Source organism: Hippoglossus stenolepis, chromosome 6 (assembly GCF_022539355.2).
Source record: "Hippoglossus stenolepis isolate QCI-W04-F060 chromosome 6, HSTE1.2, whole genome shotgun sequence".
Lineage (NCBI taxonomy): Eukaryota > Metazoa > Chordata > Actinopteri > Pleuronectiformes > Pleuronectidae > Hippoglossus > Hippoglossus stenolepis.
Window position 1 is genome coordinate 1,840,771 of NC_061488.1, and position 14,614 is coordinate 1,855,384.

Genomic DNA, 14,614 nt, shown 5'->3' on the forward strand with positions numbered 1-14,614 from the left:
TATTATGAGTGCCACCTCCTCCACTAACCATTGAAGCAGTGTTGAAAGAAATCTGTGTAACTGGGTAACTAGTAACTAAAACTAATTAACAAGTAACTGAAACGCAGTATCTAGTAACCAAAACTTTGGAACCAGTAATTAAGACCAAGTAACTAAATACTTTAAGTTAAGTAACAGTAACTTAAACTAGGTAACTACTTATATGTGTTAACTGGTAAATAAGGCTAAGTAACTAAAGCCTAGTAATCAGCATCTAAAACCAAATAAGTAGTAACTATAAGTAACTAGTAACTAAAATGAAGCAACCATTAACTAAAACTAAGTAAACCGTAACAAATGCAAGTAACCAGGTACAAAAACTAAGTTTCTAGTCAGTCGTGTTGTGAGATGTTCTGTCCCTTTTAAAGGTTCAATGTGTTTATTTTAGTGACATCTATTGGTGAAGTTGCAGATTACAACCAACTGAACTAAACATTAGTTCTGGTGTGAAAGTGTACCTCTCCCCTCCAGCTCTGCAGCGCCCCCACCTGGTAAAGTCAGGAACTTGATTCTTAGTCATTGATCGGTTTAGTGTCTGATCACTGATTACGTGTGTTAAAGTCGACTTTGTTTTTCAGACACAATCAGCTGATTCATCAGAATGTTCACATCGATGAGCTGTCACCATGACGACCGCACACAGCACCCATCAGTATGATTCATCCTCATCTGCTGCTCAGAAACACGACAGAAACCTGTTTTATTTCATCCTTTAAATTAGATTTTTTTTAAATTATATGTGAAAATAAAATGAAGGATGTGAGCTGTGAAAGTTACAGAAAGAATTACATTTATTTTACATGTACTTTTGATTTTTTTTTTTGGTCCATGTCCCATCTGCTAACATGGAGGGGGTGGGTACATGACCTGCACCCAACCACCAGGGGGCAAGCCAGATGTTATGGAACTGTGATTCCGGCTCAGACAGGAAACGTCATCGAGGTCACGCTCAATAAAAATATTGATGTTTGATTCATGTTGTTCACCTGGTGTGTTCAGGGACCCTGGGAAAATGAAGACACGTGTTATATCGTGACAATGAAAAATGTTATATTTTTAATATTGTGCTTGTGATGTCAGTGTTCATGTCCCCCCCCCCCTCACCTCATCACACACACACACACTGTCTGACGGGAATTAATGTTTACTTCAGTGTTAATCCAGACTAAGCTGGATTTCAGAGGCAGCAGGATTGTTTTCACTCAGCAGGAGTTCACACTGGGAAACACGCGCACACACACACACACACACACGCAGTGGCAACATGATGTATATTCTAAGTGATTATTTATAAATGTACTGTAGATAACATTTGAAAGGCTAAGACTAATCCCTGGACATTAAAATGTTTCACGTAATAATCAGAGTGAATTTTCTGAACAACAACATCTGAAACTGCTCAGACTTTATTTTGTGTGAATAAACTTTAAATGACTCCTGCAGAACATGTGTGTGTGTGTGTTTGTTACCTGTGTGTACGCAAACCTCTGTCTAACAAAACACGTGATGTATACTAAAGCATGTTCATTTAATCTGTTTTTACACAAATGTTAAGTTTGATGGATTAATAGAGCTAACGTTAGCTCTATAGCTACAGTACAAATCATAGAAATACACATCTAAATACGATCATAATTAAATAAAGATAAATGTGTCTTCACTTCCTTCTTCTATCCAGAAATGAAGCCAATATATCTCGGAAACGAGCGCTGCCTTCTTACACCGATGACGTTAGAGAGAAACCATTTCTGAAAAACATTTATTCAACCTTTACTTTGATTTTTTATTTTGGTCCCATCTGCCAATGGGGAGGAGGCGGGGTTAATGATCTATACTGAAGCCAGCCACCAGGGGGCGATGGAGTTGATTGGCCTTCGTTTTTGTGTGCTGTCATGTCCATGTTTATTTACAGTCTGGTAAAACAAGATGAGTCAGTGAAGGTCTCGTACAGTAACTGTGACTCATGTAGGTTTACTGGATCGCTGTGACATCACTGTGACATCACTGTGACATCACTGACCATGATGTTGTTCTACTCTACTTATAAATATTGTACTTTTACTTCATTACATTTATCTGATCGATGACTTTTCACATTCAGATCAATTAAACTAAATATTATCAATCAGTCACAATGCTCTTCTGAAACTTGAATCTGTTGATAATTAAATAACATTTGTTCCTCAGTCAAATGTCTAATACAGTATTTTTACTTGTAATAGAGTACTTCGACTGAAGTAATAAGTTACTTCAGTAACTGAGAAAAACAACAAGAGAAGAAGAAGAGACTCATCTGGAGAATCTGGAGCATTACGTCATGTTAACCCCCTTCACATCATCGCCTCTGTGCAGCATCCGAGCTGTGATTGGTCCTTCACCCAGTGGCCTATAAATGCCATTGGCTGCTGTGAAGTCAGCTGCTGCGGACCTGACAGAGGACACGAGAGAGGGATGAGAAGGACCCGGTCCTGTTCTGATCCGGATCAACAGAACCACAACCAGCCCGAGAGCGTCCCGATCCTTACCCGGACCCAGTTCATCTCTGTCGGACTCCGCCCGCACGGTGCACCCGCTTTGCCTCGGCTCGGCTCGGCTCGGCTCGGAGCAGTAACAAGGTGAGAACATGGGCGTCTGTTCTTCATCAGGACCGAGTGATGATGATGATGATGATGATGAAGGAGACTCGTTGACTTAATAGAAGAGAATTTGTCAGAGCCATTTAACATGGATGGTGATAACACACACTGTCCCATAGTGTGTGTGTGTGTGTGTGTGGGTGTGTGTTTGTGTGTGTGTGTGTGTGTGTGTGTGTGTGTGTGTTTGAAGATGATGCTTTAAATGACACGGAGCTAAATCACGGTGACACCTAAATTTGTTACTGGATTATAGATCATTGGTTATAGATTATAAAACACACTGGGACACAGTCTCAGCTCCAACAGAGAAATGAATAATAAAAATAAAACCAAACCATGAACTTCAATAGTAATAATATTTAACACATTAAAAGGAGCAGCTCCACATCTTGGACCTGGTAGGACGTGGTTAGCTTAGCTTAGCATAAACCCTGTAATCAGGTGGGAACACATCCTCTTCCTTCAGCTGTGAAGTTCACTGATGTAAAACCTGCTGGAACTATTTCCTGATGGACGCAGCGTGTCCCTCCACCCTCTGAGTAGTGAGGACTAAATGTCTCGGGGGGACAGACATTGTCCTGTTAATGATCCCTTACTGGACTTTTCACTCAGCTTCATCTGTACAGTAAGTTTCTTCACTTCATTCAGTCGGGTTCATGTTCGGGACGTTTCCACGACGACACGAGTGTTTTATCTTCACGACACTGAAACGCTCGGTTCAGGACGTCTGTTTTTTCCAAGGCAACGACAGCTGGTACAAACTCCGACTCAAATATGAAACGTCAAAGGTCACTGTGACCTCACCACACTTGTTTTTGGAGTTAACTCAAAAATCGACACACTAAATATGACAGAATTAAAATACAATGATGAATTGATGACGTTATATGTCTTAGGGGTCAAAGGTTAACGTCACTGTTGTGCTGCAGGAAACTGTTTTTACACTTTATTCAATCTCACTCCCGTGAAGTCGCAGTCAGTCAGTCGAAGCTAACAGTTACCTCTCAGCTCGTCCGATGCTCTTTGAAGAAATGTAGCTGACGTTTGTGGTTTTTTGTCGTTGGCGTTTAGTGACGACGTCAGAATCTGCAGTCGAGAGTGACAACAGGAAGTCGTAAACGGATGATTTCATTTCACCAACTTCTAACTCGATCATTACCTTCACTCCCACATGACTGAGCATTAGCATCAGGGGATGCTAACTCATAATCATGCCAAAGCTGGTGTCGTTAGATCAATCAAGTAACTGTTTTAAGTTAGCCATATTTGTACGTTTTTACTCTTGCTACATAGCTAACGTTTGCTCAAGTTTGGATATCAGCTGATCCATCAGAAACAAACTGTTTATTCTCCAGAGGTGAAAAGCAACACCAATGTTAAGTCTGGTTTTCTTCTATTTCTATCACGTCTTTGCTTCTTCTAAAGTTAGCATGCTAACAGCTAGCCCTGGTGTAACTTCTGGTCCTGGTCTAAGAAGATCACTAGAACAGGTTAGAGTCAGGTTTGGATCTGGATTAGCATTAGCATTAGCTATAGGATATGTTGTTATGATGGTTAAGGTGACGGTGAGGTAGAGGGAAACCCTTTTTGTCAATAAGTCACCTCACCAAGATAGAAGTATAAGTACATCTGTGTGTGACCGCTCCGAGGTAATTAACTAGCGTCTCCTGCTCTCCTCCAATCACAGCCACTGCAGCAGGACACTTAACGAGGCGCCCGCAGCTCGTTAAATTATTAACACCACCTCATCAATATTCCATCTGCTCAGCAGCAGCTGAGGGGGAGGAGATGTGTTCAGATGTTGGAGCAGAGAGACGCACCCCCCCTCAGTCTGTCGTTTACAAGAAGGAGGAGGTCCAGAGGTTTGAACGCCCGGCCTCGCCACGCTGCATTCATGTTCAGCCTGGAAATATCGATACGCCTCCTGGAACAAACAGGAGCATCAAATAAAATCCAGCTCTCAGTACAAAAGTAAAGAATAAAAACACATCGTAACCTTTCTACAAATTACCTGCAACCCAAACTGCTGTGGAAGAATATAGTATAAAGTAGCATGAAATGGAAGTATAATGGAGTAAATATACTTAGTTGCTTTCCAGTATTTTAATATCTCACAGCTGAATCAGTTCACTGTGAGATATCAGTGTTTATTTGGGACACAGTGAGTGGACCAATCACAGAGCAGCTGAGGTCGCTCACATCACTTTGTCCTCTTGTGTCACTTCCTGGCTGGTTGCCATGGCACCAGAGGCAAAGTGTCCCTGTTTCCTGTCCCGCTCAGTGTGTGTGGAAGTCAACAACAACAAAACCTATCTGGTTCCATTAAGGCTAAAGACTCAGTGCGTGTGTGGAGAGAGGAGGCAGCTCAGTGACAAATATAATGAAATCAAATGCTTGCTCGATCGCTCTCTCTCTCTCTCTCTCTCTCTCTCTCTCTCTCTCTCTCTCTCTCTCTCTCTCTCTCTCTCTCTCTCTCTCTCTCTCTCTCTCTCTCTCTCTGTCTCTCTCTCTCTCTCTCTCTCTCTCTCTCTCTCTCTCTCTCTCTCTCTCTCTCTCTCTCTCTCTCTCTCTGTCTCTCTCTCTCTCTCTCTCTCTCTCTCTGTCTCTCTCTCTCTCTCTGTCTCTCTCTCTCTCTCTCTCTCTCTCTGTCTCTCTCTCTCTCTCTCTCTCTCTCTGTCTCTCTCTCTCTCTCTCTCTCTCTCTCTCTTCTCTCTCTCTCTCTCTCTCTCTCTCTCTCTCTCTCTCTCTCTGTCTCTCTCTCTCTCTCTCTCTCTCTCTCTCTCCTCTCTCTTCTCTCTCTCTCTCTCTCTCTCTCTCTCTCTCTCTCTCTGTCTCTCTCTCTCTGTCTCTCTCTCTCTCTCTCTCTCTCTCTCTCTCTCTCTCTCTCTCCTCTCCCTCTCTCTCTCTCGCTCCCTCTCTCTCTCTCTCTCTCTCTCTCCCTCGCTCTCTCTTCAGCCAACTACAAATCCCTTGTTTATTTCTGAACACACACACACACACACACACACACACACACACACACACACACACACACACACACACACACACACAGTTTTATTTATTATTTAAATCTTTTGTTTCTGTCCAGTTGTAGATGAGACTCGCCTCCTGCTGACCATCTGGAGGAAGTTGTTGTCATCATTTAGCCAGCGCTTCCTCCAGCCCAGTGCATCATGGGACCTGCAGTCCGCTCCGTGCTCCTTGTCAGCCTCATGACATCATCACTGTGTGCTGAACTGGACGGGACCAGCCAAGGTAAATAACAGTAGCATGTTTTAAAGAGAGCAGGACGCGGGATGACCGGTGTGTGAAGATGGGTTTTCAAATCAATCGTTTTTAAATAAAGGTTTTGTTTGTGTTGTGTCCTGTAGGTGGCGCTCTGCTGTGCCCTCTGCAGTGTGTGTGTGAGACACGGCCCTGGTACACACCACAGTCTGTGTATCACGAGGCCAGGACGGTCGACTGTAATGAACTCCACCTGCAGAGAGTACCAGCCAACGTCTCATCTGACACACAGGTAACAGTGACATCACACAGGTAACAGTGACATCACACAGGTAACAGTGACATCACACAGGTAACAGTGACATCACACAGGTAACAGTGACATCACACAGGTAACAGTGACATCACACAGGTAACAGTGACATCACACAGGTAACAGTGACATCACACAGGTAACAGTGACATCACACAGGTAACAGTGACATCACACAGGTAACAGTGACAACACATTAACGTGACATACAGCACGGACAGACATCACGTGACATCAGTACAGACATACACGGTACAGTGACATCCACAGGTAACATGACATCCACAGGTAACAGTGACATCCACAGTAACAGTGACACACACATGTACGGATCACAGGTACAGGACATCACACAGGACAGTGACACAACGTGCATCACAAGTAAATGAGTCACACAGGTAACAGTGACATCTATACCTAATGCGATACCGAACTAACTTAGTCAAAGTCAAATATGGATATAATTTTATATTGTTGTGTTGATGTTGTGTTGATGTTGTGTTGATGTTGTGTTGATGTGTTTCAGGTGCTGCTGCTGCAGAGTAACAACATCTCGTCCATCACTTCTGAACTTCAGAGTCTGACCAACCTGACAGAGCTCGACCTGTCACAGAACCACTTCACACAGGTAATATATACACACACACACACACACACACACACACACACACACACACACACACACACACACACACACACACACACACACACACACGCACACACTAAAGAAGTGGTTTCACTCTGTCCAGGTGAGCTCAATGGGTCTCTGTACTCTGGGTCGACTGGTGACTTTGTACCTGGAGGAAAATCATATTGAAGAGTTGGTGGACTTCAGTCTGAGGAACCTGTCCAGTCTGGAGGAGCTCTACATCAACCACAACCACATCACCTCCATCGGACCCAAAGCCTTCGCCGGCCTCACAAACCTGCTGCGGTAACCTCCTCCTCTTCTTCTTCTTCTTTTTGAAAAACACAAGCCTTAGTAACAAATCAGAGACAATAGAAACCTCTTAAATAAACTGCAGAACCAATTTGAAAGTCCTCTACAGTTTCCTTGGTGACCAAAAGGACTAACTTAAGGTAGGATTGAAGTCTCACCTGATCACCAAAACCCCTCTATGGACCATTACTACTGTCCACTAGGACCTACAAGGACTACAATATCTAAAATACCAACTAGAAAACTAGATCACCACAAGGACCATTAAAACCATCTAGATGACCTCTAGACGACCATCAGACCAACAGATCTGCAGCCACTACAACAGTGACCACTAGATTTAGCTGAAGGACCGCTGGAATCCAAATGGTGATCACAAAAACTGCTTAAAAGAAACCTCTTCAATGATCATTAGAACCAAACCCTTCTAAAAGACAGTAGAACCTCCTGCACCCTTTGGGTTCCTTCTCTTCATTTGTATCTTGAGATAAAAGGCTCTAAAAGTTGATCTGTTCTTTTTATTTCAGTCTCTGTCGTGTATTTACCATCATTCTTTGCCAAACGGGTCTCAACTCGATCTGGATAACTTTTCTGCCTCTGCTCATTACTGCAGGCTCCACCTGAACTCCAATCGGCTGGTGGCCATTGACAGTCGTTGGTTTGAGTCCCTGCCATCTCTGGAGATCCTGATGATCGGGGAGAACCCCATCTTGGGCCTGGAGGAGAAGAATTTCCTTCCTCTGTCCCGGCTCCATAGCTTGGTCCTGGCTGGGATGGGACTGGCTTCCGTCCCCTCTGCCGCCTTCCTGGGCCTTGACTACCTGGAGAGTCTGTCCTTCTACGACAACAAGCTCAGGTGTGTGTGAGTTTGATTCTGTTTGTGATGTTCTCTCACTGTTCTGAGTGATCTGGATGAACGATTGTTTTCTTGACAGGTCTGTTCCCCGGGATGCTCTGAGCATGCTCCCTAACTTGAAGTTCCTGGACCTGAACAGGAACCCGATCAGCAGAATCCAGCAGGGAGATTTCCAGAACATTCAGCACCTGGAAGAGCTCAGGTCAGTCTGAGAACACAACTGCAAAAAGTAGGAACATCCCGAGTGATTGTAATGATCACTGCAACCACACGTTATGGTGGATTGACAGTCGTGTCACTCATCATGAGATCGGGCCCCTCAGGTCCTTGTCTGTGACACCAGTAAATGTTGATTGTGTTTGTCTTTAGTCTGAACAACATGGAAGAGCTGCTGCTGGTGGAGCGAGGAGCTTTTCAGAATCTTCCAGAAATGGCCAAACTGGAGCTGTGCAAAAGCCCACGACTGTCATACATCGACCCGCAGGCCTTCAGGTGAACACCCTCACCTTTCTTTTTTCTCAAATTTCCATTTTTTACTTTCATGTTTCCTCTAAAATTTCGCACATGAACAATTATGTTTTCTTTGCATCTTCCTCCTTTTGCTCCTCCTCTTTAACTCTTGTCCTTTCTGTCTTCTTTCCCTGTCTCCTCTCGTCCTCAGTGACCTGCCGTCCCTCCGGACTCTCCTCCTCCACAGTAACCAGCTCAGCCTCCTCTCTGGAGACCTCCTCTCCTTCCTCCCATCCCTGGAGGAGGTGTCTCTTCACTCTAACCCCCTGCGATGCGACTGTCTCTCCTCCTGGGGGCCTCATCTTGGCAACCAATCACATCTCAAGCTGCTGGAGTCGTCCATAACCGTGTGCTCGTCCCCACTTCACTTGATTGGTCGGGAGCTACAGGAGGTGGTGGCGGCCGGGTGGGGCGGGGGTGGGGCCAACAGCTGCCTGCCACACATCTCTCCTCACTCCTTCCCACCAAGCATGAACGTCAGCGCTGGGCAGCCAATCACTCTGGAGTGCTGGGCGGACGCTGATCCCGCCCCACAGTTCTACTGGGTCACACCCACTGGAGACAAGGTGGGTGGGGTCACGAGGATTTGTGAGAGTGTGTGTGTGTGTGAACCGTCTGTTAAGGAAATTGTTTGGAAAAGTTCAGACGCTTTGAAAATAGCGGGACGTCTCACAGAGTCTGATGCTAATTGGTTCAGTCATTTTTAAATAATTCTCCCGATAAACAAACCTACAGACACACAGGTGAAAAAGTAACCCCTCCTCTTTACCTGTTCAGGTGAGCTCGGAGGCAGTGGCTGCACCAATCATATCCCAGGAGGGCCGTGGCCTTAGTGGAAAGAAGATGAAGAAAAAGAAGAAGCATCGCATGACAGACCCAGGAGCGTTGGTGATCGAACACGCCGAGCTATCAGACGCAGGTCGGTCAGGTTCACGTTCAGCCTGCAGGGGGAGCTCCAATCCAGTTTAACTAAAAGATCTGACCAGTCTTACCTTCTCTCTCAGGTGTGTACACCTGTGTGGCGTGGAACGTGGAAGGAGCAGACACAAAGAGCGTCTCGGTGTTTGTGGACTCTCAGGGGTTTGGGGGCTGGTGGCCCGGCGGGGGGGCCCGGCAGGATGGTGATCCCAGCAGAGAGCAGCCGTGGCTGGGGAACTCGTCTGCAGCTTCCCTTGTGGTTCTGGCCAAGGTTCATCTTTCTGTCTTTTATTGTTTATGTTTTATTAAGTAGAAGTTTTGAAAGACGATGTGATATAAAATATTTTATATTGTTGCTATGTTTGACTCATTTCTGACACTTGAAGGATGCAGATTCACTTGTTTCCTGTTTCCTGCAGGTGGTTCACGCTCAGTCGGTGGTGTTGGAGTGGAGGTTGTATCCAAGTGGAGGATCCTCGTCTCAGGGTCAGAACCAGCAGGACGCCCCCCTCCCTCTGCCTCGGTGGACCAGCGCCACTGTGCACATTGACAACCCTCAGATCAGCTACACCGCCAAGGTGAGCACATCCACCCTCTGTACACGTGTCTCTGATCCTCGCTGATGTGGGTGGAGATAAAACATGGAGCTAAAAGAAGAGCAACACTTTTCTCTAACTTTACTCTTTGTGTCTCCAGGTCCCAGTCGACGTTCAGGAGTACAACCTGACCCACCTCCTTCCTGCCACAGAGTACCATGTCTGCCTCACCGTCTCCTCCTCTCCTCCGTCCCTCACCTCCCCCTCCTCTTCCCTCAGCTCCTCCCCTACTCCCATCTCTCCTCCTCCTCCTCCTCCTCCTCTCCTGTCCACACCTCCTGTCTAAACATCACCACTAAGGAGGCAGGTTTCTCTGTGGAGCTGGTGGTCTCGCGGCGCAGCAGTGTGGCGCTGGCGGCCGTCATGGGCTCGATGTTCGCTCTGTCCATCATGGCCCTGCTGATGGTCTACATGGGACGCCGGGTGCAGCAGCACAAGTCCTGCGGCCACTCGCTGAAGAAGTACATCCAGCACGCAACGTCCATCCCCCTGAACGAGCTGTACCCACCACTCATCACGCTGTGGGAGAGCGAGGCCGAGAAGGACAAGGACGACAAGGAGGAAGAGGAGAGGGGGGCAGTAGAGAGGGAGGAGGAGGCAGGGGGGAGTCAGATCGACACGACGAAGACTTTCATGTGGTAGCTGAGGGAGGGGGCGGGGTTTAATCCACAGAATGACAGACATTTAATGACAAGGGGTGGGGGGAGGGGGGTCATGGAGGGACGAGGAAGGAAAGAAGAGAAAGTTGATGGATGAAAGTAAAGAGAGGTCATGTGACTCAATGATGAGCCTGACAGTCAAACAGCAGGGTATAATGTGACCAGGACCAGGAGAGGAAGAGGAGAGGAGAAGGAGAAAGAGATGAAACAAACCAGAAGATAAAAAATATGTCAGGCATCAGATTCACCTTTAAAGGAGCATTCTGCCCTTTAGCCTCCTTCACTTCCTGCTCAGCCTCTTCAGAGCGAGCTACTTCCTCCCAGACGTCACTGAGAAGAAATCCAAAAGACAAGATCTTAAAATATACACGTTTTGAGTTTGATGGGCTGAAAACAAAAACATCAGGAAGTGGACAACTGGACGTCCTGAGGATAGACGGACAGAAACATTCACAGAAGAGGTCTGTTTCTCAAACTGGGGGTCGGGGGCCTATAACTGGTCCGTCAGCTGGTTACAAACAGGACTTTACTGGTAAACTGTTGAGTCCAGATGTTTTCATCTCCTTCCTCTCTTTCTCTTTTCCTCCCTCTCATTCCCTCATCAGTGAAGCACACTGACAGTAGCTCTACTGTAAAGACAAAAATCTGATTATTGTAATTTAGTTCATCTGATGAACGTGAACGCAGCACAGGCGCACGAGAGCTGCACTTAAAGGTCCCATTTTCAAATCTTTAGTTTTTCAGAAAACAGAAAATTCACACATAAAAAAAACAAATAGTTGAATTATTGATTTTATCTGAGGGTACGAGGCCGGAGTGTTCAAACGTCCAGGTAACACAGATCTTCAACATGCATCTGACTTCTGAAACTTTGATTGTAGATTAAGATGGATGACAAGTCTCCACTTCCTTCCACTATCCAGAAATGATGCCAAAATGATCTCAGATACAAACGCTGCCATCTTGTGGTGACGATGTAATTTGGAGTCAGAGTCTGAGCTGTACTGATCATCGGGTGGAGCCTTGGTATCGAGGTCCAGTCGATACACGTGCTCCACCAATCTTGAGTCTCAGCTGTCAATCACGACGTCTCAGCCTGATCATCAAACACTAAATAAAACCAAACTGATCAGAAACACTTGAACAAACATCAGTGTGAGAAGAACCACCTGAAATGACAGCAACCATCTTTGACAAACGTTTATTTAATTTGTACTTTGATTTTTTTAGTCTGCTCCATGTCCCATCTGCTAACATAGATGATTATGACCAATACTGCAGCCAGCCACCAGGGGGACGATCAACCTTTTGGAGCTGTCATGTCGTCCATCTTTTTTTACAGCCTATGGTCTGAACACGGGACCTTTAACGCAGATCAGCGCAGCATGAACATTATTTGTTATCACTATTATATTTTCTATCCAGTACACGGTGGTCGTCATGGCGACAGTCGTCGAGCGGTGTGTCGGATTGGATTCTGGCCAAAGCTCGGTCGCTGACACCGCTGCTGAAGATTTGAACACCCTGTGCACGGACACTAACTGACCTTTTGTTCACGGACGCAGAGTTTTGACCTCTGACTGTTTTTTACCCTGTAACACTGAGTCCGTCGCTGCGGGACGCGGTGGTGCTGCGGGACGCGGTGGTGCTGCATGCCTTTGCACTCATATGTAAACTGTTTATACACAAACCTCGTCTGAGTCCCAACCTGCAAACTGATGGCGTGTTGACTTCAGGTCCTGAGCAGTGTCACAGCGACACTCTGACGCCACCAAGGAAGACAAACTGATGATAGAACATTCTACGTAATCTGCTGATGTTAATTTGACTTTAAAGCATTTTTAGTTTCCTTTATATAAACTTCTATCACTTCTTTGCTTCTACTGAAGTTAGCGTGCTAACAGCTAGCCCCGGCCCGTCTGATGCTCAGAGGACGCGTCACCGTCAGGAAGAGAAAACTGACGTATTGAACCTTTAAGGTCATTTATGGTTTTCTGTCACACTAACAGAATCTCTTCATGTTTTCTGTCGTTGTATTGATTGATCAACTAATTTAATAATTTGAAAAGTGATTGTCCGATTAACTGATGACGACAACAGCAGTAACTCAGAGAAAAATGTTGTTTTTTGTTGGTGAGTTCTATGACAGGTTGAAACACAAAGGCCTGTTTATCTGGATGTAGTTAAACTGGGTCACAGACGTCCCTGAAATCATCTCACGTGTCGTTTTGACTCTGAATCAACACTTTGAGATTTACACGTCACACTTTGCAGGTTTGTTGTTCAGACTTTTAGCCAAATATTCCCTCAGCTGTCTGTCAACCAAAAGTCTTCAGGAACAAACACCCAAAGGAAACTCCGGGCATTTCAGAAATATATTCTGTACATATACGAACAATATGATATGCGGTTTTAAAGAAGTGTCTTTGATTCACTGTCTTTCAGTTTTTCTGTTTTCTCTCACACTGAACTGAATCTCTTCAGACTGATCGTCAGATAAAATGAAACATTTGAAATTTCAGTTTGGACTCAACATGGAAATTAACATGGTGAAAAATTGAGAGAATGATGTGAAGATGAATTGACGATGTAGATGAAGCTTATGTGATGTTTGTGAGCCTCTCATCTGCTGAAGAAAACCATGACGTGTGTCTGAAAGCTCCAGAAACTACAAACACCTCAGATCATCAGTCTGAAGTTCAGTTTGGTGTGAGAACAGAGCGGTGGCGCCCTCTGGTGTTGATCCTCATGTTTAGATTAAATTTACAGTAAAATGCAGGGTATTTTGTATAAAGTGTTTCGCTCTATATTTGAAGACAATTATTGCTTAATATATTATTATTATTATTATTACTCAACACTGAGCACCAACTGTAACTAAGCCTGTGTGTGTGTGTGTGTGTGTGTGTGTGTGTGTGTGTGTGTGTGTGTGTGTGTGTGTGTGTGTGTGTGTGTGTGTGTGTGTTAGGGGGGAGGGGAAGATGATATAAATAAACACTTTGTCACTCCAAACCTGGTTTGTGATTATTGGCTCATGTAGGACAAATATTACTGTATATGATAACATGCAGACGTATAATTGTCGACATCATTCCCTGTATATAAGGACAACCAATGACTGATGATGAATGTATTTATAAAGTTGGACGACATGTGTCCACTTCCTCCCACTGTCCAGAAATGAAGCCGAAATATCTTGGATACAAACGCTGCCATCTTGTGGTGACATCATTTGGAGTCAGAGCCTGTGCCGATTTGATTGTGGGGTGAGACAGTGGAGTTGAAGTCCCATACAAGCCCTCGACCAATCACGAGTCAGTCTCAGCTGTTAACCAGTTCGTTTTTTATCTCATCAAATAACTAATTAAAACAAAACAGATAAGAACTACCTGGAATGACAGAAACCATCTTTGAAAAACATGTATTCAATCTTTACTGTCTTGTTTTAGTTTGGTCCACGTCCCATCTGTTAACATGGAGGTGGCAGGGTTTATGACTTATACTGCAACCAGCCAATCAAGATGGCAATCAAGAGGATTTGGCTTTTCTATGGAATAGTTGTCATGTCGTCCATCTTTATTTACAGTCTGAATAGAAAGATGTGTGTGGAGCCTGAGAGACAAAATCCAGGGAATAACAAACTAACAGAATCAATAAAGACACTATTAACAGGTAACAGGTAGACAATGATTTTCTTTTAGACAAAAATAAACAGAAACAAAATATACAGGACATTTTAAATAAAAATAGTTGTAGTTGATAAGAGTGGATAAGATAAATGTATTAAAAATACATTTTGATATTAAAACAATGTCCTGAGAAATAACATAATATGTCTCACAATGTTTAAAGAATGAATGAGAGAATTAAAAAGAAATGAAAGTAAAATAAACATGATCAAAATAAAAAGAAAGATATTGAT

At 44.5% G+C, this 14,614-nt stretch overlaps 1 protein-coding gene across 1 annotated transcript; it reads left to right on the forward strand.

The window, feature by feature from the left end:
- Positions 1-2,456: 2,456 nt before the first annotated feature.
- On the forward strand, positions 2,457-10,675 carry si:ch211-180f4.1 (uncharacterized protein LOC100144405 homolog). Its single transcript, XM_035159404.2, is given in 14 exon segments — positions 2,457-2,654; positions 5,764-5,930; positions 6,047-6,192; positions 6,740-6,841; positions 6,963-7,147; positions 7,767-8,009; positions 8,089-8,211; positions 8,379-8,501; positions 8,671-9,085; positions 9,297-9,438; positions 9,524-9,708; positions 9,857-10,015; positions 10,134-10,280; positions 10,283-10,675. Coding segments are annotated over 13 exon segments (2,445 nt in total). The 5' UTR covers positions 2,457-2,654; positions 5,764-5,848.
- The last annotated feature ends 3,939 nt before the right edge of the window (positions 10,676-14,614 follow it).